We start from the raw sequence: 27,315 nt of genomic DNA on the forward strand, positions 1-27,315 counted from the left end.
GGGTCTCCTAAAAACTCCTTATGTTTTAAATATATAGTGCAGATGGGATCATAGTGTCAAGGAAGAACTGAGGGCTGGCCTGCACAGACGGCAGATTAAATCTTGAGATACTTGAGCAGACTATGCCACTTTAAGGCTGTAGGTGGGGGTGCAATTTCTTTTTTTTAAAAAAATTCCCTTGTTTAAAAATCTGCTTTCCTGAATTGCAGCCTGAATTTTTTCCCCCAAGCAATCTTTAACCAGGATACAGACATTCTCTTGAGAGAGACTCATTCTGGGAATTGTCAATCTGTGTATCTGTCAGGCTTGGTTCCGCCTCCTGGCACTCTCAGGCAAATACCAGAGCCCACACTGCTGCCTGAGCCTATGAATTAAAAAATAATAATTAAAGGAAGTGTGAATTAAAGAACTCACACTGTGAATTAAAGAAAAAACTCTGCCATCACAAGAACATGGCAGTTGCCACTTTGTTTTTTTTACCCAGAATGCATTGTAACTTTTGCCCCATTCTATTTCAGCAAGATGGCGACTGCTACAGGGCCTAAGTTGGTGCTCTGCCAGGAGTCCCCAAAATTCTGAAGCTAGCCCTGGCAGCTGTCTCTTTACACCCCTTTAGTTTTTATTTCAGCTTATTTGGTGCCCTATTTTTACACTTATTGCCATCATTCCCTTCCTGTGGGCATCCTGGAATGGCTGCCGTCCATGGGGAACAAGAGCTGGACTCGATAGAACTTAAGTTTGATCCAGAAGAGTTCTACGAATGTTCTCATAATCACTTAGACAAACTTGGGGCCCATCTGCATTCAAAGCACTATGACACCACTGTAAACATGCATGGCTTTCTGCAAAGAATCCTGGGAACTGTAGTTTATCAAGGGTTGAGAGTTGCTAGGAGACCCCTATTCCCCTCTCAGAGCTACAATTCCCAAAATGGTTTAATAATGGGGCCTTGATTTATATCCTTGGATTGTGTGATAGGCTGTCTCTCAAAATGATAACTACTGTTCCGTGAGAGGGCAGTTCCTGATTTGTGTGTGTAGCTGGCAAAGATTCCCCTTTAGTCTCCATATTTTCTTTTTTAAAGTACAGGCTGTCTCCAAGCTGTCAGTCATTTTACTTTGTTCAGATATTTTGGGACGTTAGCCTATAAATCCCTAACAACCTTTGAAACATGTTTTCAACAGACTATGAATGAATTTGAATATCTTAAGCTACTGGGAAAAGGTACTTTTGGAAAGGTTATCCTGGTGAAAGAAAAAGCAACTGGGCGGTATTATGCTATGAAAATTCTGAAGAAGGAGGTGATTGTTGCAAAGGTAGGTCATCGAGGTTCAGCCCCAGCTCCTGTTTGGTTGAGAGAGGGGTTGTGAAGAGATGAGGAAGGGCCTGGGGAACAAGTTCCTTGTGGCAAGCAAGAAACAGCAAATTCAGTATCTCCTACGGTCAATCAGGCATAACACCAGATTACGCTTTGGTGGTACGTAAGCTTTGGACTCACGTGCTCCTTTGTCACCCTCCTTCCCTTGTGCATTCTCAGACTTTCTCTTTCATGACAAATCGATAGTTTGCCATAACAGCAGAACTGGGAAAACCCATGGTTTGCCATGAAACAAAGGCCCCCTCTGCACTATAAATTTAAAGCAGTATCATACCACTTTAAACAGTCATGGCTTCCCCAAAGAATTGTGGGAGCTGTAATTTGTTAAAGGTGCTGAGAGTTGTTAGGGGACCCCCTATGACCTTCACAGAGCTACAATTCCCAGAATTCCCTGGAAAGAGGGACTGATTGTTAAACTACTCTAGAATTGTAGCTCTGTGAGGGGAATAGGGGCCTTCTAAACAACTCTCAGCACTCTTAACAAACTACAATCCTTAGGATCCTTAGGGGGAAGCTCTGGCTGTTTTAAAGTGCTTTGATACTGCTTTTAATCTATAATGCAGATGTGGCCAAAGTCATGGTACTGAGGGAATCCTGACCCTATACATGATGCCATGCAGTGTACCCAACCAGAGTGTACCCAACGTACGTGTTGCTGTAAAGAGATTTCTGCTGTTTCCTCCTTTGGCTAGAGCTGGCTAGGTGATGCCTGGCTGAATCTGCATCTGACTTCCTTCAGGCTCACCAGTCTGAGACCTGTTGCAAGCTCTCATCCTGACACTCTCTGTCCTGCTTTTTAAACCTGCTGTCCTTGAGAGGAAGCTTTACGATAATGAAGTACTTTGACTTCTAAATGTTTAGGTTAATTTTGTACAATTTCGAGAAGAGATTATGATAGAGAGATAGATTTTATTTCTATATGTATCCAAATAATATTAATCCAATAGCTTTTGCTCATTCACGGCTTATTGGGTTGTTCTTCAGGATGAAGTGGCACATACACTGACGGAAAACCGCGTTTTGCAGAACTCTAGGCATCCTTTCTTAACGGTAAGCATTGTCTCTTAAAGGCAGTCCATAATCTGTTTGTGGGGGGGGGGGGGTTGCCTCGGTTGTTTTCATTAACAGAAGCATTTGTGGCAAATGTTTTTCCAAAATGGAGTGTGGTCAATTTAAGTAGTTGATGGTGTGCCAGTATTTCCCATTAGTGTAATGGGATTTAGAGTTAATTTGTGCTGTGTTTGCTGTGGCTGTATGGGTGTTTTCTTGTACTAAACACTCAAAAGGGTGAAGGGAAGATGCCCACCCTTAGACACACAGGTTGCGTTCAGGCAATCATATCTCAGCATAATCAGCTGAGTTATGAACAAGCCTCTTGTCTGCATGTTCAGCCCCTTTGCCCTTCTGTTGATGGCAGGGGCAAACAATCCAGGAAGTCTTCCTTTAACCACAGTTTCCAGTTTCATCTGAACCAGGAAACTATGGTTAACTGCTTTGGAATAAGTCAGTATGTTAAACCAGCTTCAAATCATGGCTACATCTCCTGGCTTGTTCCAAGGTTGTTAGCATAGTTTCCCCATTTGGGCAAAACAGGGAACTATAGTTAATGGAAGATTTCCTGGCTTGCTCACTCCTACCTTCATGGCAGGAGCAAATGGATTATGTGCCTGGCTATAAGAATTGTTCATATCTCAGTTTATTAAACCAAGATACGATCCTTCAAAGATGGCCGCAGTGGTCCTAATTGGTTGCAGCCAGCCAGCATTTTATTTATTTATTTTATTTATTATTTGCTTTATATCCCGCCCTTCCTCCCAGCAGGAGCCCAGGGCAGCAAACAAAAGCACTACAAACTTTAAAACAGCATAAAACAGACTTTAAAACACATTAAAACAAAACATCTTTAAAAATGTTTCTTAAGAAAGCTTTCAAAACATCTTCTGTGATTAAAAACATTTTTAAAAGGTTTAAGAACATATTAAAAAACAATTCCAACACAGATGCAGACTGTGATAGCTCTCAAAAGGCTTGTTGAAAAAGGAAGGTCTTCAATAGGCGCCTAAAAGATAACAGAGATGGCGCCTGTCTAATATTCAAGGGGAGGGAATTCCACAGGGTAGGTGCCGCCACACTAATTTGACCACACATTTGACCACTGTGTTTATTTTTAGGTATGTGTGTACCTGCCTCACTTTACATGTGTACTCCAGAATAATCCAGTGTGCCCACAGCAAGCATAATTGCTGTGTGAACCGAGATATCTAGCCTTACTTGTATGTTCAGGCTCACACAGAAGGCGGGGGAGTAGGGCTCCACACGTTAGCCCTAGGCACTTCCCTGCACCCCGTGCCAGCCCCACCCCAATGCTATTCACACATTGGAGGGCATGTCTGCAGCAGGGCAGCCTGCCAAATGTGCACTGGCTGTCCCTGTGAGCTGGGGCCCTGAGCACTCATTCAGCATACTGCCTCACTGCAGACATCCCCACCGTCACCCCTGCAGTGCACTGATAACATTGCGGAATAGCTGGTGTGCGTTGACTGGGGCTAATGGGAGTTGTAGTCCAAAATGTCTGGAGGTCACGGTTGGCAAGGGCTGCCTTAGCATTGTTTTGAAATTAGAATATATTAAAGGCATAATTAAAAAGGGCCAAGATGATTCATGGTCAATAATGAATTAGTGACAGGTGGTGCAGGGGTAGGCAACCTTTTTCCGTTGAGGGCCACTTTTCCCTCTGGCATAATCTGTCGGGCAGAAACCCTGCCAGAGGCCAAACTGGGCAGGCTTGGAGCCTCACGCTTCTTCATATAGTGAATTGTTAAACTATGGAATTCGCTCCCACAAGATGGCCATCAACTTGGATGGCTTTAAAAGAGGATTAGGCAGATTCATGGAGGATAAGGCTGTCAGTGGCTACTGGCCAGGATGGCTATGCTCTGCCTCCATGGTTGGAGGCAGTATGCTTCTGAATACAAGTTGCTGGGAAATCACAGGTGGGAAAAGTGCTGTTGCATTCAGGTCCTACTTCTGGTCTTCCCATTGAGGCATCTGGCTGCCTGCTGTGAGAACAGGATGCTGGACTGGATGGGCCGTTATTCTGATCCAGCAGGGCTCTTCTTATGTACATCTCTGTCTCTCTCCCTCCCCCTTGCCACGTGCATGAAATAGACTGAGAACCTCATGTGGCCTAGAGCCATGAGTTGACGTAGTTGAACTAGTGGATCTCAGGATTGGAGCGTGTATTTTTTTTTTTAAAAAAGTCTTCTTACATATCCTGATTATGCCTATAACACCCATTATTATTTATGGGCATGTTTATTTTTATCTAAAGCCAAAGTCGTGACTCCTTCTCTGGCTCTTTAACTTCTGGGCTGCTGCCCAGGCAAAGCAAAACAGAGGGCGCGTCAAACCAAGCTGGCAGTTCTCATGATGCAGGAATGTGTGTGATGCGAGAGAAGGGCACCAGCACTTGGGGGGTGGGGGGAGAGAACGAGCAAGGGAGAGAGGGAGGGAGCTTCTCTCCCCTCCACCAACTTCATTCCTTGCATGTTCCAAGCTTGCAACTTGAGTGTGAATTTATGTTGATAGAGCATCTCGGCTGGCTGATTGCCAGCAAGGACCTGGGTAATGAGGATGCCTGAATAGGAGGGACAAATTTCCCAGGGAGTCTCAAAGGAGGTAGTAGCCTGCGTGTGCTGCACACCGCCACATGTCATAGGATTGTCTCTGGCAATACCCACTTTTCTTAGTCTGAATTGTAGCTGCTTCATCTCTCAGCTCATCCTGGATCCTTCGTCCCCCAAATGCCGTGGGCCATTCATATTGGAAATACCCACCTTTTCTTTGTCTGCGTTGTTGCTGCTTCATCTCTAAGCTCATCCTGGATAATAACTCCCATTCATTGGGAGACCACAGGCAAAGCCCAGAGAAGCTGAATGTTGGAAGCTTCCGGACAGGCAGAAGGAAGTACTGTTTCACACAATGTGTAGTTAAACAGTGGAATTTGCTGCCGTGAGAGGCAATGATGGCCATGAGCTTGGATGGCTTTGAAAGAGAATTAGACAAATTCATGGAGGAATAGGCTATCAATGGCTATGTCCTGCCCCACTGTTAGAGGCAGTATTTATTTATTTATTTATTTATTATTTATTCAATTTATTACTTCCCTTGGGACGTTACGGTGAGGGGTGAGTTACAACAATTTAAAATGCAATATTAAAAACAGTTTAAAACAAATTACTGTCAGAAGGATAGGGTGGGTTATATAAAGTGTCACAGGCCAGGTTAAAGAAGTGCATCTTCCGCTTATGACGGAACCTGCATTAATGAAGATGGCGAGACAAACCTCTGTGAGGAGGGAATTCCAAAAATTAGGGGGCTGGACCAGAGAACGCCGTCTCTCAGGCCGCTGTTCTGGGGGGGGGGTGGAACTACCAAGAGAGCTTCCTCTGCTGATCTTAAAACCCCAGAGGGTCGGTAGGGAAGGAGGCAATCTCTCAAATGTTTGGGGCCTAAGTCATTTAGGGCTTTATATGCTAATATGAGCAACTAACTGGCAACCATGTGCCTTTGTATACCAGCTGCTGGGAGTCACAGATGGGGAGAGTGCTGTTCTGCTCAGGTCCTGCTTGCAGACTTCCAGTGGCCCATCTAGTCCAGCATCCTGTTCACAGAGTGCCCATCCAGTTGACCATGGGAAGCCCACAAGCAGGACCTGAGCGCAACAGCGCTTTCCCCATCTGCGATTCACAGCAACTGCTATTCAGAAGCATGGTGCCTCCAACTGCAGAGACAGACCATAGACATCACGGCTAGCAGCCATTGATAGCCTTATCCTCCCTGAACTTGTCTAATTCTCTTTTAAAGCCCTCCAAGTTGGTGGCCATTACTGCTTTTGTGGGAGCAAATTCCATAGTTTAACTATCCACTGTGCTATTTTGTCACATTTATATCCTGCCTTTCCTCTCACAAGGAAGCACAGAGCAGCTTACAACTTGTTCATTAATGACCTAGAGTTAGGAGTGAGCAGTGAAGTGGCCAAGTTTGCTGACGGTACTAAATTGTTCAGGGTTGTTAAAACAAAAAGGGATTGCGAAGAGCTCCAAAAAGACCTCTCCAAACTGAGTGAATGCGCAGAAAAATGGCAAATGCAATTCAATATAAACAAGTTAAAATTATGCATATTGGAGCAAAAAATCTGAATTTCACATATGCGCTCATGGGGTCTGAACTGGCGGTGACCGACCAGGAGAGAGACCTTGGGGTTGTAGTGGACAGCACGATGAAAATGTCGACCCAGTGTGTGGCAGCTGTGAAAAAGGCAAATTCCATGCTAGCGATAATTAGGAAAGGTATTGAAAATAAAACAGCCGATATCATAATGCCGTTGTATAAATCTATGGTGCGGCCGCATTTGGAATACTGTGTACAGTTCTGGTCGCCTCATCTCAAAAAGGATATTATAGAGTTGGAAAAGGTTCAGAAGAGGGCAATCAGAATGATCAAGGGGATGGAGCGACTCCCTTACGAGGAAAGGTTGCAGCATTTGGGGCTTTTTAGTTTAGAGAAAAGGCGGGTCAGAGGAGACATGATAGAAGTGTATAAAATTATGCATGGCATTGAGAAAGTGGATAGAGAAAAGTTTTTCTCCCTCTCTCATAATACTAGAACTCGTGGACATTCAAAGAAGCTGAATGTTGGATGATTCAAGACAGACGAAAGGAAGTACTTCTTTACTGAGCGCATAGTTAAACTATGGAATTTGCTCCCACAAGATGCAGTAATGGCCACCAGCTTGGATGGCTTTAAAAGATTAGACAAATTCATGGAGGACAGGGCTATCAATGGCTACTAGCCGTGATGGCTGTGCTCTGCCACCCTAGTCAGAGGCAGTATGTTTCTGAAAACCAGTTGCCGGAAGCCTCAGGAGGGGAGAGTGTTTTTGCACTCAGGTCCTGCTTGTGGGCTTCCCCCAGGCCCCTGGTTGGCCACTGTGAGAACAGGATGCTGGACTAGATGGGCCACTGGCCTGATCCAGCAGGCTCTTCTTATGTTCCTATGTTCTAAAACAATACAAGAAAAACAACCCATTTGTTTCATTAAATAAACCAACCAAGCCCCAAAGAACTGGTTATTAAATAGGTTTTAAGAATTGGCCTCAATACAGGCAAAATGGAGGACAACCTGATTTCACTCAAGGAGTGGAATTCTATAAATGGGTGCCACCACCAAGAATACCATCCTTTTCACACCTCCCACTGATAAAACCACAAGCAGGGTGGATATTATTATTATTAGAAATTATTATCTGCCTTTCACCCAGAGGTCCCAGGGCAGATTACAACAATGTTAAAACACATAATTAAAAGAGTTAAAATTAACCTAAACAACATCACAGAAAATAGGGTGGGTCCTGAAAATATATCTCTCAGGTGTCAAAGGTCAAGGTAAAGAGGTGTGTCTTTAGTATTTGCGGATAATTCTACTGATCCCAGATTGCAGAGTATGTTTCTTATTTCAAAGATGTGAACACTGTTTTCAATCACATGGTGTCCAAGGCAATTTGACAGCAGCTTAAAACAGTATACGTCAACGTAGATAGGATACTCTGAAGTGTTTGAAAACCAGTGGGATAAAAGACTGGTCTTGGCTTAACCTAATTTCCCCACTTGTAATGGGGAAATGATAGCAGCTACATAATTGAGCCAATAACTCGCTCTGGGAACTCAGCTTGGAAGTAGCCTTCAAGAACTGCATGTAAATACAACAATGTTTTGTTCACTTATTCCTCACTTTTTGCAGGCTTTGAAGTATTCCTTTCAGACGCATGACCGCTTGTGCTTCGTGATGGAGTACGCCAATGGTGGAGAGGTTAGGATCGCTTCAATCATATGTGTAGTGTTAGTGTTTGACCTTGTGTGCTATTTGGGTGCAGGGGGTGGGGAACCTTTTTTCAGCCTGAGGGCTGCATTCCCTTGTAGATAACTTCCTGGGGGCCACATTCCGGTGGTGGGTGGGGCCGGAGGGAAAAGTGAGTGGAGCAGTGGATATGACTCTTAACACATTAAGCTACATTTCAACCACCCAGAGTTACTGGGCTCTACGCATACATACACCTCTCTCACTTCCACCCAGGCAGGCAGGAGGCACCAACACAATTCATGGACACATTCCAACCAAGCAAAAGCACTTGATGAGGGCATGGAGTGAGGTCTGTGAGGGGTGTGGCCTTTGAAGAAGGGGTGTCGTCTGAGGAGAGTCCCAAGGGCTGGATAGAGAGTCTTGGAGGCTCACGTTCGGCCCCCGGGCCCGAGGTTCCCCACCCTTGTTTTTAGCTGGTTGGGAATCTTTGTAGCTTGTAATAATCCTCTTTAAGAGGCTCCTAAGAACAGGCCATAGTTCAATGGTAGAGTACGTGCTTCCCATGTATAAATTCACAGGTTCAGCCCCTGGTATTAGGATCTCAGGTAGCGGGATGGGAGAACCTGAGCTGCTGGAGGGCTGCTGTTTGTCAGAATGGACATTATTGACTAGAATCACTGTTCTTCAACCTCAGGTCCCCAGTTGCTGTCAGACTACAACTCCCATCATCCCCAGCCAGCTTAGCCAATGGCTGATGGGAGTTGTAGTCCAATAACATCTAGGGAGCCAAGGTTGAAGAACAGTGGACTAGGTGGACCAATGATATGGCTCTGTATAAAGCAATGTTAGGTGAGTGAGCCTCTCTAGGGGTATGTAGCTCAAGTATAACAAGGGCTATAGTCCTGTGCATACTTACTAGGAATAAACTCCCATTAACCTCTGGATAACCATGCTCAGAATGGGGTGAAAAAGAGGCTGTTGGTTTGCATTTGACCAGGGAAAGCCAGTGAAAATAGCAGTAGGCCTCATCTCCGCCTCCATTCCCCAGGGATGCAAAATCAGCGTTATTAAAGATTAGAGACTGAAGCTTCCTGCTTTGCAAAAGTGGTTGCAAGTTGTCCTCAGGGCACATAATGGGGGTGCTCCTTGTGCTTATGCCAGGTTTTGAAGAGACTGAGCATCCACACAAAGGTCTGTGCACACATTTAGTCCCAAAGAGCTTACATCTAAGCCTGTATTTGCAAAAGCAGGGCTGTATATATGTTACCTGATACAAGTTTGGACATGCAGGTTGTGAAGAGTGCATCAAGTTGTAGAGCAGTGCTTGTTAAAATCATTTTTAGCTTAGCATCAAAACCAGAGTAAAATATGCAAAATAGAAACATTACATAGCACATTATGCAAAACGGGTACATCTTCACCTGCATCATTTACAAAGACTGCAGAAATTTAGCTTTTCTTGTTGCATAATTTGGATTACTTTGGTGGAAAGGCACATCTGTGATTCTGAATAGCTCTGTTTTGGAGTAAGCCAGGCCAAAGACAAATGAAGAGAGCAGAACCAGGTTTTGGTTAAGCTGAATTTAGGAGTCTCTGAAGACTGTAGTTCAGGAGCTCTGACTAAAGCAGGAGTGGGAAACTTTTTTGGCCCAGTGGGCAAGATCTTTATCTCCCCCCATACACCTGTCAAAGTTGGCCCATAGTAATGGGGGGAGATAGTGACCAAACAGGATTGAACTCCCTGTGCATCAGTTGATGCACGAGAAGTTTAAACCTGCTTTGTGCAAGGTTTGGGTGTGCCAGTGAGTTCCCTGCAGGGAACTAGTTCACTCACCAAAACTAAGCAGGATTGAACTGTCCAAGAATTCAGTCCTGCTTTCCATCTGCAGGATCCAGCTGCATCTCTACCTGCCCCACATCTGACATCCGGTATGGGGCAGGTAGGCATGGCCTGGGGAAAAATGCATCGTTGACCAGATTTGGGGGGGGGGGGGCTGGAATGCTAAATTTGGTCTATGGGCTGGAGGTTCCTCACCCCTGGACTAAGACATAAAAAATCTCTGTTCATATGTGAATCTAAGTCTTATACCAAGTGTCAGCCTATTGTCCGTCTAGTCCAGTATTGTCTGCTGTGATGGGCAGCAGCTCACCAGGGGTCTCAAGCAGAGAAACTTTTTCCAATCATCTGCTGCCTGACTTCTAAGAAATGCCAGGGATTGAACCTGGGTCTTTCTGCATGCAAAGCATGTGTTCTGACACTGGCCCATTATTACAGGTTTATAATAAATGCTATACTGCTCTAATTAAGGCTAATACGTGCTTGCCCTTGCAGCTATTCTTCCATCTGTCAAGAGAGCGCGTCTTTTCTGAAGACCGTGCCCGGTTCTACGGGGCTGAGATTGTATCAGCGCTGGACTATCTACACTCAGAGAAGAATGTTGTTTATAGAGATTTAAAGGTACGTAGATGGAATCCGGGGCATTTTGGAGTCCAGCCTTGCTTATCTCAAAAGTGGTTTGGGAGCAAATTGTGGTGCTAAATCTGTTCGGACCCTGGGGATATCATTTTGACCTGTGTCTTGCTCACCTCTCTGGATTGCATAAGCCAGGGGTAGGGAATCTGTCACCCTTCAGAAGTTGTTGGACTACAACTTCCAACATCCCTAGACATTAGCCATGCAGGCTGAGACTGATGGAATCCAAAAATGGGGGGGGGGAACAGGTTCCCCAACCCCGGTATTATTAGTAGGAGTAGGAGTAGGAATAGTAGCGTCCCTCACCCAAAGGTCCCAGGGTGGGTTACAATACATTTAAAATACGATATTAAAAAGCCTATGAACCTTTAAAGTAGGGAACCTTACCCCCTCCCAAGGGCCACATTCCGTGGTGGTCAACCTTCTGGGGGCCACGTGCTCATCATGTGTGTAGGGGAAACCCTAGCCCAAAAGTGAATGGAGGGATGGATTTGACTCTTATATAACCACCACTACCACATGGGGGGCTGCCCTTGGGCCTGGTCCGGAGGCTCCACCTGGTGCCAAGTGCAGCGGCTAGACTGCTGATGGGGGAAGGCAGCTGACAGCATGTGACACCTCTGCTAAAACATCTGCACTGGCTGCCCACATGCCACTGGGCCAGGTTCAGGACTTCTATCCCAGGCTGATGACTGATATCATCCGGAGGAGTGCTCTTAATTGACCCGGTGTTACAGAGGCCCAACTGGCCTCCACCAGAAGTCAGGCATTTAGCCTTGCCATGCTGTGGAATGGTCCCATGCTGTGGAATGATCTTCCCGCAGAGATTTGACAGGTATCCTCACTTTTGACTTCAAGGTGTCCCTTGGACACTTTTTTGTGCCAATAGGCCTATGCAGCTGCTTAAAATGTTTTCTGAGTAGCCAGCCATTTTAATGGCCATTTTGTATTGTTTTAAAATGTTTTTATGTTGCTGTACACCGCCCTGATGTTCTGCGAGAGGGTGGTACATAAATAATTTTATGAACAATAAAATAAAAATACACATTCCTCCATCCTGGCCGTTCAAGGGCACATTGCAGCCCAGCAAAAGCACTTAAGGGGGTCGCTGAGGGGTGTGGCCTCAGGATAGGGAAAGCTTGAAATCCTGGTGGTCGCAGAGAGAGCCCCAAAGACCAGGCAGAGAGGCTGCAAGGAGAGCATTTGGCCCTCCAGCCTGAGGATCACCAGCCCTGCTGGAGTGGATTCTACAAGTGCTTATTTATGGTGCATGGGGACTGGTTTTAAACCTACACTGATTTATTGCATTTATTAGTTGCCTAATGCTAAAAAAGCAAAAAAATTCTAGGCAGCATACAATGATGATATAACACAAAATGTAAACACACAAATACAACAACTGAACAGCAAAACCCACCTAGCAACAATTCAGCAATAAAATCCAACCCAGTCGTGAGTGGGTAGATTTCCTCCTTCTCCTCCTCCTCCTCCTCCAGATATGGGTATATTTGTTTTCTTCTTAACCTTGCCTCTAGTTAAGAAGCAATTTTAAAAACTTGTATCTCCTTAAACTAACATACTCAAATGAGCAGTGGCCACTTTAATCTCTGCATGGGTAGCCACCCTCTGTACTTGGTAAAGACTTAGGCTGTTAAGAAATTTTAGATTTCTGTTTTATTTTAATTGAGACTGTAGCCAATTAAGGAGTTTTTAGTTGTTTAATAATCCATCTCTCTTTTTAACAGATTAAATCAGGTAAATTTAAATATATGTGTCTTTTTGTGAATTTGAAGACATGTGATGTTATATCTTAATAAAATAAAATAAAAAATATTTAATGATAGAAGAAAATATCTTCATTGTATTTTCTTTTACTCTTTGTATTACAGTAACACACCAGGTTCAAAATTGGCCTTAGAATAAAATTAACTACTGTGCTCTTAAAGCTCCTGGATTAATCATATCGGTGTACTCTATAATCAAGTTTAAAAGTTTGCAGTCCTAATTTTTATAAAGTGCCACACAGCATGTTAAAACAGACACATGCGTTCAAAAAGGAGAGGTGTCATAACTCCGTGGTAGAGCACCTGGTTTGCATGCAGAAGGCACCAGATTCAGTCACTGGCATCTCCAGTTGAAAGGGTCAGGTAGCAAGAGATAGTGGGAAACACCTTTGCTATTATGTATTTTAAAAAAATTATATACCACTTGTTTAAAAAAAAACCTCTACGAGGTTTTTAAAAAAGCCCTGCTTGAGACCCTGGCGAGCTGCTGCCAGTCAGAGCAGATAATACTGGACTAGATGGACAAAAAAAAGCCTGGCTCCAAGGCAAAATGGCTGTTAGTTATTCAAGCTGGCTCTTCTTGGTAACTAGCTTCCCAACCAGATCAAGTAAGGGCTGTCTTGATGCCACCTGAAGCTGTGCATAATGAAGCTATGCAAATCAGTGGTTCCTTTTAGATTACTGCAGTGCTGCCCTTGACAATCCTGAACAACGTACTAATTCAGGGCTAGATGAAAAGGAAGTTATCATACTTTGGACACATCATGAGAAGAAGACATGATTCACTAGAAAAGATAATAATGTTTGGAAAAACAGAAGGGAGTAGAAAAAGAGGAAGGCCAAACAAGAGATGGATTGATTCCATAAAGGAAGCCACAGACCTGAACTTACAAGGTCTGAACAGGATGATTCACAACAGATGCTCTTGGAGGTCGCTCATTCATAGGGTTGCCATAAGTCATAGTCGACTTGGAGGCACATAACAACAACATGTATATACTGCTCACTTTTTAAAAAAAGGGGGGTCTCTCTTCTTTTCCCTGCCTCCTCCCCCTCCCTTCCCTTCTGTTCTTTATATGTTGTGTTTTGTTTGCTACCTGATAAAGCCAAGCTGCACAGTTTTGTTCTTGGAAGACAAGCACCTGAACATGCATGCATTGCCATGGGAACTGCCATGGATACCCCTCACCAGCCTTGGAAACAAGTGTTGAAGAGGGGGTCACCCTCACTCCCTGCTCTGCTTCCCCATGCTGCTGGTTTTCATGGTCTGCCCCCACCCTGTAGCCGGTGATGCTGCTGCCATTGCTATCTGGCCATCGTCAGGTGCCTGGCTTGGAACTGTCAGAGCCATGCAGTAAGCCATTGTTGCACCTTCCTCAGTTTAGCACACAGCATTGTCTCTCTGCTTGATCTTAAAGAATCAGCATAGCTCAGTAGTAAAGCACATAGCTTTGCACACACAAGATCCAAGGTTCTATCCCCCGGCATCTCTAGTTAAAATGATCAGGTAACTGGTGGAAAGGCCATAGCTCAATAGAGCATCTGCCTTGCATGCAGAAGGTTCCAGGTTCTGTCCCCAGCATCTCCAGGTAGGGCTGGGAGAGATCCCTGCCTGAAACCCTGAAGAGCTGCTGCCAGTCAGTTTAGATGAGTGTCCCCCATGCACCACTTTTTCTCCCCATGCACCACTTGAAAATTGCTGAAGGTCTAGGCAGTTCGCTTAATGATTATTCTGCCTGTTGCAGCAATTGTAATTCAAATGGTAATACAACATAAAAAATAAAAGAAGCAATACAAATACAATTAAAAATTAAAACGAATATTCAGTATGATGGATGTACCATCCCCTGTCTTCAACTGCATATTTGCTAGATGGTGCTGGAGGACATTCCTCAGTAGGGATGACTCCTCCTACTGGTTGTGACAGGCAGGGTCTCTAAGCTTCTTTGTATCCTCTCCTGGGGGAGGAGTCATCCCTCTCTCCAGACCGGCCCTGCCTGCGGTCAGTGGGGAGTTATTCTCTCCTCTCTATCTAGAGCTTCTTTCTTTCGTTTTCTGCTTCTCCCTCTTAGCGTCTTTTCTTATGCTAATCTTCTCCTCTCCTTACGTTTGTTTTATTTCCTCCCTGCCTGTTTCCTTCCCCTCCCCTACCTTCACTCCGTGGGTCTGGGGTTTGTGAGGCTAGGCTGAACCCGGCTGGGTTCACAGGCGTCGGAAAGGAGGCCGAAGAAGGGCGGAGCGCGGCTAGCTGCAGTGTGCCAGCAGAGCAGCAGCCGCCCAGACGGGAGTCTCTCGCCTTGCTCCGCGGAGCCGCGTTTCTGCAACCCTCGCGTTCAGCGGGATTGCGGCTCCTGGCTCCCCTCCCCTTCACCAAAGGCTTGCCTCGTCGCAGGAGAACGTCTCAGCAGGGGGTTGAGCGGCGCCCGCTAACGCGGCTCGCCTGTAAAGTGATTCCCGCGCTTTTCCCTCAGCGTCAGGGAGTCACGGCCGCCATATTATGGCCTCACCCGCTTCTTCTCCGCCTTCCCGCCAAGAGCCCTGCCACGTGGGGGAGGCAAGGGATCTAGAGGACTCACAGCAGTCTTCTCTTCGTCCCAGAGCATAGACAGCGGGGGGATGAACCTCCTAGATGAAGGTATGGCTGTTTTTCCCCCCCACTCTCAGTTTCCCAAATTTATGACCTGGGTTAAAGAGCTCATTGCTTCTGAAGTCAGTGGCTCTATCTCACATGCACGTAAAAGTAAGAAGCGCATGTTGGAATTGCGGCTTGCCTGTCAGGGCAATGCCACTGCGTATAACAGGAATGAATAGAGTGAATAGAGACAGAACGCTAGAAGTGGTGAAGATGAATCTTTTACTGATCCAATAGCTTATAGATACAGATACAGATACACGAGCTCTCTCCTTCACATACATCAAATGCACCCCCCACACCCTGAGCTGTTTCTATGGCGTTATATAGCCTTGGCAGCTTTCCTGCCCAGCCACCTGCAGCCTTCGGTCTGCTCTCTGTCCTTGAGCCCCAGAGTGTGCTTTTAACCCTGTCCATGTCTTTTTGGAACACATCATATCTCAGCATTCTAACAGCGCAAACATTCCAGGAAGCGCTCCCACAGGGGTAAGCGGAGGCGCTTATCCCCCTCCCCAGGCTCCAGCAGGGAGGACAGGCATGGCAGCTCATCTTTAAGAGACAGCCACTCCAGGTCCTCTTCCCTTTCCAATCAAGACATGAGGCGGGGGGGGGTCGCCCCCACCCTCCTACATTTTACACAGCGAGCCAGCTAAGGATGCACCCAGGGGTGACAAGGAGCATCTGGGTCATAGCGCGTTGGGGGGGTAGCAAGGCGTTCCTCCCCACAGACTCATGCAGGTCCCTCATCCTCAATGGTTCGGGATCGGCAGACACAGGCACAGTCGCCCAGGCTGGCTCCTGTGCCACAGATGGTACTGTCAGATTCTGAAGACCTACTCGAGCAGGACAGGGAAGAGGGGGAGCTTTCTGGTGAGGAAATAGAGGTCACCCAGACGCAACCCAGACTCTTTGCTCCAGAGGTTTTTTCAGCCGCTCCTTTCCAAGGCCCGCAGAGTGCTGCAACTGCCAGAGGCTGAGGCGGGAGGCGATGCACCCACTCAGTCAGCCTCGGCAGGTGCAAAAAAGGCCTTCCCCTCCATGGACACTAAGCAGGTTTCAGTTCCCTTTCCCCAGGCGTTTGATGACGTGTGGGATGCTGAATGGTCATCACCTGCAAACCAGAGCCACCTGCCAAGTGGGCAAAGAAACATTATGTCTTTGCCAACAGGATCATGGCAGGACTGCATTTTCACACAGTGGACCAGTGCCACAAGCGAGTCGAAGGGGCTCTTTGTAGGAGATTTGAGGCAGATGCAGTTGGCTTCAGAGCGGCAGCCACTTCCTCAGTTTCTCCAGAGTGGTTTTTATGTGGGCTGAAGAGTTTGGGGCACAGGACGATGTCCCAAAATTTGTAAAGGATGGGTTAAGGAAACTGGCGTATGCCTCAGCCATGTCAGCCGACGCATCCATGGATGCCCTACAGTTTGCAGCGCGCTCTATGTCTGCCTCCACCGTGGCACAGCGTAATATTTGGCTCAGGCAGTGGGCTGTGGACTCACTGTCACAGACCTGCCTCACTGCCCTACCTTTTTCAGGTTCTAAGCTATTTGGGGAGCCTCTAGAGGCCCACCTGGTGGAAACTAGGGACAAAAAGAAAGCACTCCCTATGGCCAGAAGAGAGGAACGGAAGGGCAGGCAGAACCAGTTTTTTCGTTCCTCAAAACAGCTCTCTAGATTTCGCAGTCAGCCTTCCAACAGGCTTCGCTGGGGCAGACAAGACAAAGGGGGTGGACACGCTTCCTCCACTAAACCGGGAGGCACCCCATTCTCCTCAGGGAGGAACCAGAAGGGAGTCCAAAAGGGCTTCTCCTCCTGACTGGCGGTTGCCAGAGGCCTCTCGCGGAGTGGGAGCAAGGCTTCTAGAGTTTGCCCGCCGCTGGAGAGGCATCACCTCAGACAAATGGGTGCTGGACACGGTGTCCATGGGATATGCCATAGAGTTTCTTCGCATTCCATACGACCGGTTTCGACCCACCCCAAGGTCTCGAAGGCCGGAGAAGCACCTGCGCTACCTGGAAGCTATTCAGCACCTGCTGAACATCCGGGCAATAGAGCCAGTAGTTCCCTCAGAGAGGAAATCAGGGGTATATTCAAAATGGAAACCCCTCGCTCCATAACTGCAGCCCTAAGAAAAGGGGATTGGCTGACCTCTGTGGACCTCTCCGAGGCGTATCTACACATTCCAATCTGCAGACAAAACAGGAGCTTTCTCCGGTTTTCATATGACAACAGACACTTCCAGTACAAGGCCTTGCCGTTCGGCCTTTCCTCAGCACCAAGGGTTTTCACCAAGGTACTGGTGGTTCTGGTGGCACATCTCAGAACAATGGGGATATGCGTGGATCCCTATCTGGATGACATCTTGGTGAGAGCACCATCCTGGGACCAGTCACACACAGGTACCCATCTCACTGTATCATGGCTCCAAGGGCTGGGCTTCATAGGGAACTTGGAGAAGAGCATGCTGACCCCATCCCAAACTATTCCGCACTTGGGGGGTGATCCTGGACATGCAACTTTTCCGCATGAGGTTCACTGAAGAAAGGGGCTTGAGACTTCAGCTGTTGCTTCAGGAAGCAGTTGCTGTACCAGCATTGGACCTGTTGAGGCTAGCTCGGCTTTTAGGGTCCATGGTGTCTGCATACGACCTAGTTCAGTGGGCCCAGTTTCACTCCAGAGCTCTACAACAGATCCTTCTGCCCTACCAGGAGGCAATTCTCCTACAACACAGACACTCGGTCTCCGTGCCTCCAACAGTACGGACAGAGCTCCGGTGGTGGCTGGAACCTCAGAGGTTGGCCCACGGAGTCAGCCTGGACGATCCTCCACGCATAATCATGACCTCAGATGCGAGCTTGTACAGATGGGGGGCTCACCTGGACCACAATGTAGCCCAGGGGACATGATCTGCAATGGAGGCGGAGCTCAATATAAATATACTGGAGTTACGGGCCATCAGACTGGGCCTACATACGCACTGACAACTCATCGGCTAAATCTTATGTCAACAGACAAGGGTGCATGAGATAGAAGGGCCTAATGCTCGAGGCGGAGCGCTTGTTGAAATGGGCGGAGAGGCATCTTGCCTCTCTGAAGGCCGAACACCTGGCGGGCACAAACAACTTTGTAGCTGACTGGCTCAGCAGGACAGCCATCAAGGAGGCAGAATGGCAACTGAACCCAGAAGTTTTCCAACAGGTGGTGTGCAGGTGGGGAGAACCAGTAGTGGATCTCTTTGCCACACCCACAAACACACAGCTGGACAGGTTCTTCACAAGAAATCCGTGTCACCAGGCCCGAGGCACAAACGCACTAGTCGCACCATGGCCACAAGGTCTCCTGTACGCCTTTCCTCCGTTTGGGCTGTTACAACGCACGATCCAGCGGGTTTGGACATTGAAGGCGGAAATTATTATAGTGACACCCTATTGGCCTCGACGTCACTGGTTTCCGGACCTACTGAACATGTCAGTCGAGACACCCTGGCAGGTACCCTCTCGAACGGATCTTCTGATTCAGGGACCAGTCTGCCATCCTCGACCAGAGCTGTTCCGGCTAACAGCTTGGAGACTGAGTGGTTGTGGTTGAGTGGTAAGGGCTTTAAGGGGAAAGTGCTCGACACGCTGCTGGCCTTGCGTAGACAGTCCATGCACCGGGTTTACTCGTCCACGTGGAAGGTTTTCTTGTCCTGGTGCTCTGCAAATACAGTGGAACCTTGGTCTCGAGATGTCAGGGGTCCCCTAGGGTTCCTCCAGTTGAGCCTAGATAAGGGTCTGAGTGCAGCCACAATCAAGAGACAAGCTGCAGCTCTTAGTAGCATTTTGTTATGCCTGGGGGGGGCCCTCTTTCCTCCAACCCATTCCTTAAACATTTTTTAAGAGGGGTGACGCTGGTTTCCCCACCAATGATTCACAGGTTTCCAAACTGGAACCTTACCTGGGTGCTGACGGCGTTGACAGGACCGCCATTTGAACCGATGGCTCCCTGCTCCCTGAACCTCTTGACATTCAAAACAGTTTTTCTGGTTTCCATTACATCGGCATGCAGAGTTTCCGAGTTGGGGGCATTATCTTCGGACCCTCAACTGTACGTGTTCCACCAGGACAAGGTTGTCCTCCGACCAGACCCGGCATTCCTACCTAAAATCAATTCTGTTTTCCATAGGTCGCAGGAAGTGGTTCTCCCTTCATTCTGCCCTGCTCCCTCCTGTGCCCAGGAACGTAGGTGGCACTCACTTGATGTGAGGAGGGCCCTTCGTTTCTACGTGGATCGTACCTTAGAGTTCAGGAGGTCTGAGGCCCTCTTTGTGGCCTTCTCTGGGAAATCAAAGGGGTGTAAGGTGACAACCTACTCTATCGCACGCTGGCTCAGAGCGACTATAGCACATGCATATGAAGCTCTGGGTAAGGAACCTCCATTGGGTACCACAGCACACTCAATTAGGGGGGCAGCGGCTTCAGCAGCGTTTAGGGGGGGTTCCCCATAATGGATATCTGTAGGGCGGCTACATGGGGTTCTCCACACACTTTTATCAGGCACTATAAAATAGACTCATTCTCATCAGCCGATGCTGCATTTGGCAGGAAGGTGCTCCAGAAGGTGTTGCCTCTTAGCTAGAGGAATCCTACCCGGAGTCCTAGTACACTGCTCTGTCATATCCCTACTGAGGAATGTCCTCCAGCACTATCTAGCAAAAATGGAAATTTTACTCACCGTGAATTTCTATTTGTAGATAGTGCTGGAGGACATTCCACCCACCTCTCATTCCTCTGCTTCAACCTTCTGGAGTGGGAGGGGGAGTGGGGGAGTTAGGGCTTCTGCCAGCGCCTTACATTTGCACACGTTGTGTAGTATTGAGTGTCTTCCTTCATGTGTGACCTGTCCTCCAGCACGTTGGTTCTGTGTTGGTCTGTCACTTTTCTTCAGCTATCTCCTGGTATAGGCTTCCACTTTAGGGACGTCTGAAAAGCTGTGGATATGGGGCCTGAGGAGTGTTCCTGGCTCTGTCAGTTCGGTCTAGAGAGAGGGATGACTCCTCCCCCAGGAGAGGATACAAAGAAGCTTAGAGACCCTGCCTGTCACGACCAGTAGGAGGAGTCATCCCTACTGAGGAATGTCCTCCAGCACTATCTACAAATAGAAATTCACGGTGAGTAAAATTTCCATTTTCACAGACACGTTGTGGGCTACTGGTGGTCCATGGACCACAGTTTGGGAACTCCTGGTGTAGACAATACTGAGCTAGATGGACTGTCTCAGTGTAAGGCAGCTTCTTATGACTGAAAGGCCTGTCCCCGGGGACCTTGGAGAGCCTACTGTGCCTCTGGATGCCAGTTGCTGGGAATCACAAGTGGGGAGAGGGTCTTTGCACTCAGGCCCTTCTTGCAGTCTTCCCACAGGCATCTGCTTGGCTCTCCAGATGTGGAAACGCTGGCTGCCATCAGGCCCAGACAGCATGCCCAATCATCAAGGGCGATGGGAGTTGTAGTCTAGTTGAAAATTTAAAAATAGGGCAAAGTGATGTGCTAACTTAGGTGTGTATATATATATAATGTATGGTTTAATATTTATCACCATAAAACATACTTAAAACATAATCAAAGCAAATGTCTTCATCACATAATATATGTCATAGTGTATGGAGATGAAAGGTTTATATAACAACCGCAGTTATTTGTGTGCATATGTACCAACTTCACCAAAAATTCTTATAACAAAAACAAAACTGAAGACAAGTTTGCAAAAGAACATACGCAATTCGACCTCTATCAGGTCTTCTTCAGTGGAAAAAAAATATTGAATTAGTTACAGAAACCTCCCCCTCCGTTGTTCTTTATAAATTTTTGAAAGTGAAAAATGATATAAACTTACATTCTATTTTATTTATAGGTTATACCTAAAAGATGCCTTTTACTATATTGGCAAAATTTTCTAATCGTGACCACTGAAGAAGACCTGGTAGAGGTTGCACACGTGGTCTTTTTGGTCTTTTGCAAAGTTGTCTTCAGTTTTGTTTTTGTTATAAGAATTTTGGGTGAAGTTGGTATATATGCACACAAATAACTGGTGGTTATGTAAAACCTTTCATCTTCACACACTATGACATACGTTATGTGATGAAGACATTTGCTTTGATTATGGTTTAAGTATGTTTTATGGGGATAATTATTAAGCCATACATACATACACGTGTGTGTGTGTGTGTATTAATACCTGAGTTAGCATATCAGTTTGCCCAATTTTTTTGTTTAATTTTGAACTTTTGTAAAGGTTGGGTTTGGATCCTTAGAGAGCCGGTGTGGTGTAGTGGTTAAGGTGTTGGACTATGATCTGGGAGACCAGGGTTCGAATCCCCCCACAGCCATGAAGCTCACTGGGTGACCTTGGGCCAGTCACTGCCTCTGAGCCTCAGAGGAAGGCAATGGTAAACCCCCTCAGAATACCGCTTACCATGAAAACCCTGTTCATAGGGTCGCCATAAGTCGGAATTGACTTGAAGGCAGTCCATTTCCATTTTTTTTTATCCTTAGGTTATACTTTTAGTTTTAGTCGAGCAACGTTTGGACAGCCACAGGCACACTATCCCTGATCTAAGTATAACCAGCTTCAAATATGCTTGCAAAAGAGGGGACGTAATTGTTCTTGTGGGGCAAGAACAAATGCAATTTGCCCTATGCAATCAACAGAGCAAGTCTGCGTGCAGTACAGGTAATCCTCAGATTATTTTAGCAGGTGTTTCCTTTGTCGAAATTGTCATGTTTACTTGTACAAGATGCATCTGGCCATCTTTTAATTCCCTGGAATAGGGTGAATACTGCCCACAAGCCTTTCTTTTCAAATGTAGCTAACGGTTTACATTGGTCAGAGTTTGATGGGCTGTGCTTTCAAGGATTTTAACCTTCGTGAGACTGCAGAATAGACAAGTGTTCTTGAAAGAGTTCCAAGATGTTCTTTTTATGCAGCTTTGATCTCCCACATGCTATAAAAGTTCAATCTTTAGCAAGAATAAGAACATTTATTCATACATAGAGGGTTGCTACGTTTAGCGGATAAATCCGTTTTGATTTACTTGAAAAGATGCCCTCAGTTAATTGGGTGAGACAATTCTTTAAAAAATGTTTATTGTTTGTCATGTAAACATTTATAAAAACATTTATAAAAACCAGAGAACAGGTGCCATCTTACAAGAGGCATTTCTTCCTATGTGTGCCTCTGACAACATACCTAATTGCACAGTATGCTTTTTTCTCTTTAAGACTACTGTTTTATTTACCCAGTGTTGAATAAATCAGTTAATTGGTTAAAAACACATACAGTTAATTGATTTGAGATTTCATACCTGTGGGTAGCAGCCTTACTTGTGTAATAAAAAATAAACAGCAAGCTGCTTTGTAAGTGAGAGGATAGAGAGTAGTAGCGGAGGATTAGACTAAATGAGATGGTGGATATCTTGGAACAAGATAAGCTGCCCCATACTTTTTTTTTTTTACAATAATTTTTATTCAAATTTTCATAAAACAAACGAAACAAAATAAAAAAACATTCAAAGACAAAAAACAAAACAAAACAAAAATAATTAAACAGTAAAATAAAATGTTGACTTCCGATTTGTCGCAGATCAGTTACAGGTCTACAATATATAGCAATCCTGTCTCTTAAATTATATTATAAAATCACTTTCCTCCAGTAGTTATCTTAATTAATCATCAAATCTCATAAACATTACTTTATTCTTTCCACAAAAAGTCAAAGAGAGGTTTCAATTCTTTGAGAAATATATCTATCAATTTTTCTCCAAATAAACATGTCGATTAATCCATCTCGTTCAAATCTATTAGGTCCAATAATTTCAATAGCCATTCTTCCATTATCAATGTTAATTCCATCTTCCATCTTCAATAATCCTGTTAAGTCCAGTAATTTCAGTAGCCATTCTTCCATTATCAGTATCCCATAATAATCTTGTTGTCATAGCCATAGTCCAAATAAACATATTGATTAATCCATCTCATCAAATCTGTTAAGTCCAATAATTTCAATAGCCATTCTTCCATTATCAATATTAATTCCATCTTCCATCTTCAGTAGTCCTGTTAAGTCCAGTAATTTCAGTATCCATTCTTCCATTATCAGTATCCCATAATAATCTTGCTGTCGTAGCCATAGTCATATAGTAAGAGTCTGATGGGAATTTCCTTTATCACAAATATTTCCTTGCCATCAATTCTGAATATGTTGCTGAAATATTGTTGTAAAGTCATATCTCTGTTCTTCTTTTTTACAAAATGCACTGGCTCATCTCTTGAGAGTTTTTCCATTGTCACATATCTGTAGTTAATTCCATAGATTTTTTTCTATGTCAAGCTCCATCACATCATTCCAGTCCAGAAAATTATCCAAGACATTGATAACTTTATCTCTAATATCTTCATTAATTTCTTCAGAGACAGCGTTGAATTCCAGACAGTAAACTTTGTTTCTAATATCCATAAACTCCAGATCTTTTTCCAATTCCACATTTGTTCCAATCTCCAGGGCTTGTATCTTCCCTTTAATTTTTCTTTTCTCATCTCTGATCTCATCAATCTCATCAATCTCCTCTCTCACAAGATCCCCTATTTCCTTAAGCTCCTGCGTCATTTTGCCCAATTCAATTTTCATCTCCTTTCTACCCTGTCTCAGGGTTTGTTTCGTTATCTCAATCTCATCCATTATTTTCTGAAACATAATTACTTCCAGAATCTCTGCCACTTTCTTAATTGCCATTCTTAAAACCATGAAAAAAAAAAAAACACTTCTAATTTCAGCAACAATTGGGTTAATATTCCAGGCTTGATGACATCACAGTATAGACAGAACAGCCTGCCTTATCTCTTATATGTTCAGGAATACAAAACAAATTTAGTTCCCAGCATCAAAACAGTTAGTGGCGTCGTGAAGAAACAGATTCGTCAAAATGAAATAGACCAAAAAGAAAATAGTCCCAGACATATAATATTCCAAAGTTCATAAATCAAATTTATTTATTTATTTTCTCCTCGGAATAGAAATCCCTCTTCCGTTTGTATCTTTAGAATGCACTTCCAGGACAGCTTTTTGCAATAAAAACAAAGATAAGCTTTTTCAATTTCTTTCCTCCTTAATTTCGTGAATAAAAGAGAAGAGTTATAACTCACCCAGAAATTCTTTATAGCTGATTCATTGACAAATCTCTTTTTGCTACAACAATTTAAACCAAGTGAAAAAAAAATAGAAAGAAGGATGCTTGCCTGTTAAAGTCCGTTTTTCTTTGAAGAAAAGATAAACGTGTTGCATTAATCAGTTAGAGCTTGTTTGGAAGTCCGTCCGGCATTGTTGGCTGAACCTTCTCTCATAAATTAATGAAATCCAGTCCTCCCAACAAAAACAGGCTTTTGTGGTTAATCTCTACGTTTCTCCCTGCCCGGGAGAAAATCTTTACCAGTCAAAAAGAACGTTCTGACTGATTTTAAAACTGAAAAAGCTTCTTCTGAGCTCATCTCAAAAAGCAGGCACAAGCGAAGTCACCCTTCCCGGAAGTCGATAAGCTGCCCCATACTGAACAATCTAGCTCAGTATTGTCTCTGCACTGACTGGAAGCGACCCTCCAGCGTTTCAGATGGGACGTTCCTAGCCCTTTCTGGTGATGCTGGGGACTGAATCTGGGACCTTCAGCATGCACAACAGATGTTCTACCACTGAGCTATGGCCCTTCCTTGCTGTGCTTGGGCCACAATCTTCCAGCTCACATAGCGCATCTGCAGAATGTCTTCTCTATGTTCCTTGCCTCTGTGATTAGATCTCCCATTTCTGTAACATTTTGCAAAAAGCAGCAGCAGGGAGCCCTTTTTTTGGATCATAACAATGAAGTGGGGGAGGCCGATTCTCGTCTCCCCCATGCTGTTTTCCTGCTGATAATCTCCCTCCAAATAGTTGGTATATGCCACTCTAGAGAAAACCAGAGTGCATATTTTCTTCAATGGAACAAAGAACATGTTGGTTTACATTGAGAAAATGACACAAAGCCAGAGCATTATCCCATCCCCTCTATCAGGCATAGTCCTGAACAGAGTTGGGTGGCCCTGGGTCTGCCCTTTGCAAATAGCTTCAAGAGAGGGGGGGATCTTCCCAAGGATATCAATTGGCTGCCTAGTTTGTCCTGAAGGGTGTTAGCTAGGAAACCCCCAGTTCAGTCCAGCTCATCCACAGGCTTACTAATTCACCTTCACCATGCCACTGTCCTCTCAGCCTTGAGACCCCCTATCAGAATATAGGGAGATTATACTGGCTACCTGACAAGGGTGTTGTAGGGATTTCCAAGATAGTGTATTGCACAGCACACTGAACACTCAGACAGCACTTCAGGAATGCCACATGTTATGATTAAGAGCTTAAAAGACTGTTCAGCTCACTTCAAGGGGAAAAATAATAGGTGCTTGAGTCTGGTTACTTTTCTTCTTCCTCCCCACCCCCTTTCGCTTTTGTGTTGTGCCTTCAGGATTGTAATCCTGAGGGCATCAAAACATAGGAAATGGCCTTATACTGAGTCGGTCCATCTAGCTCAGTATGGTCTGCACTGACTGGCAGCAGCTCTCCAGGGTTTCAGACAGGGAACATTTCCAATCCTAACTGGAGATACCAGAGATTGAACCCGGGACATTCTACATGCATAGAATGGAACTGTAGAGTTGGAAGGGTCCTATAAGGCCATCGAGTCCAACCCCCTGCTCAATGCAGGAATCCGAATTAAAGCATACCCAACAGGTGGCTGTCCAGCTGCCTCTTGAGTGCCTCCAGTGTCGGAGAGCCAACCAGTTCCCTAGGTCATTGGTTCCATTGTCCTGTCGTTCTAACAGTCAGGAAGCTTTTCCTGATGTTCAGTTGAAATCTGGCTTCCTGTAACTTGAGCCCATTATTACGTGTCCTGCACTCTGGGATGATCGAGAAGAGATCCCGGCCCTCCTCTGTGTGGCAACTTTTCAAGTACTTGAAGAGTACTATCATCTCTCCCCTCAGTCTTCTCTTCTCAAGGCTAAACATGCCCAATTGTTTCAGTCGCTGTTCATGGGGCTTTGTTTCCAGTCCCCTGATCATCCTCGTTGCCCTCCTCTGAACCTGTTCCAGTTTGTCTGCATCCTTCTTGAAGTGCAGTGTCCAGAACTGAACGCTGTACTCCAGATGAGGCCATCATGCAAGGCAGATGCTCTACCATTGAGCTATGGCCCTTCCCCAGGGGCTATATTGGTGTTGCTGTGTTTTTTTAATTGATCTCTAAGCCAATTTGGGAACCTTTTCAGCTGAAGAGCCAGGGATCTATGTGCTTTAAATGAATAACGATGGGAAATGGCTGAGAGTGGAGAGTCTTAAAAGAAAACCTGGTTATAGGAATGATTCTGCAGTCTTGTCTAATGATTTACTCTTCCCCCCCCTTTTTTTTTTTGGACTTTTAAGTTGGAAAACCTGATGCTGGATAAAGATGGACACATAAAAATCACAGACTTTGGGCTATGTAAAGAAGGGATCAAAGACGGAGCAACGATGAAGACTTTCTGCGGCACCCCGGAATACCTTGCACCAGAGGTACTCTTCTTGTTGTCCGTATTGGTTCGTCACAAATGAGACTTTCCTTAACAGAAAATGCCAAAGTAGACCATAAGACATTCTGTGTAGACTTTATCATATACCACTGGCATTCACTGGGGGAGTGGAGACGGGGGGGCAGTTATGGTTCCCAATGAACCATAATCCGCTGATCCCCAACTTTCCTTGTTCAAAAAACAAGTTTCTACTATTTGACGAAACCTAAGACATGAGGCAAACTGTACAGGCACTGCTCTGCTTTTGTGGTGAGAAGCTAGCCTCCTCCTCCAATTCACTTTGTCCTTTTCTCTCTACGCCACCCCCCACTGGGAAAAAATTCCTGCAGATGCTCATTTTATATACTAGCAGAATGCCTGTCATTGTGACAGAGCGTATGTTTCCTGGAGGGTTTGCATCAGAGGTGTGGAACGCTTTGAGCCTCACCTCTTGACCCTTGGCCTTGCTGGCTGGGACTGATGGGAGTTGGAGTCCCAGCAACATCTGGGAGGCCGCAGGTTCCCCAGCCCTGGTCTATACATGGGCAAGACCTTTCAGGGTGATTTGAAGGAATGCTTTGTTACAACATCCC

At 45.4% G+C, this 27,315-nt stretch overlaps 1 protein-coding gene across 1 annotated transcript in view; it reads left to right on the forward strand.

The window, feature by feature from the left end:
* AKT1 (AKT serine/threonine kinase 1) overlaps positions 1-27,315 on the forward strand; it is a 178,895-nt gene that overhangs the window by 122,130 nt on the left and 29,450 nt on the right. The window contains exons 6-10 of the mRNA XM_061612309.1: positions 1,185-1,316; positions 2,363-2,428; positions 8,180-8,248; positions 10,572-10,697; positions 26,598-26,726. Of these exons, the coding sequence (XP_061468293.1) occupies positions 1,185-1,316; positions 2,363-2,428; positions 8,180-8,248; positions 10,572-10,697; positions 26,598-26,726 (522 nt within the window). The remainder of the gene's footprint in view (positions 1-1,184; positions 1,317-2,362; positions 2,429-8,179; positions 8,249-10,571; positions 10,698-26,597; positions 26,727-27,315) is intronic.

Source organism: Rhineura floridana, chromosome 2 (genome assembly GCF_030035675.1).
Source record: "Rhineura floridana isolate rRhiFlo1 chromosome 2, rRhiFlo1.hap2, whole genome shotgun sequence".
NCBI classification, from domain to species: domain Eukaryota; kingdom Metazoa; phylum Chordata; class Lepidosauria; order Squamata; family Rhineuridae; genus Rhineura; species Rhineura floridana.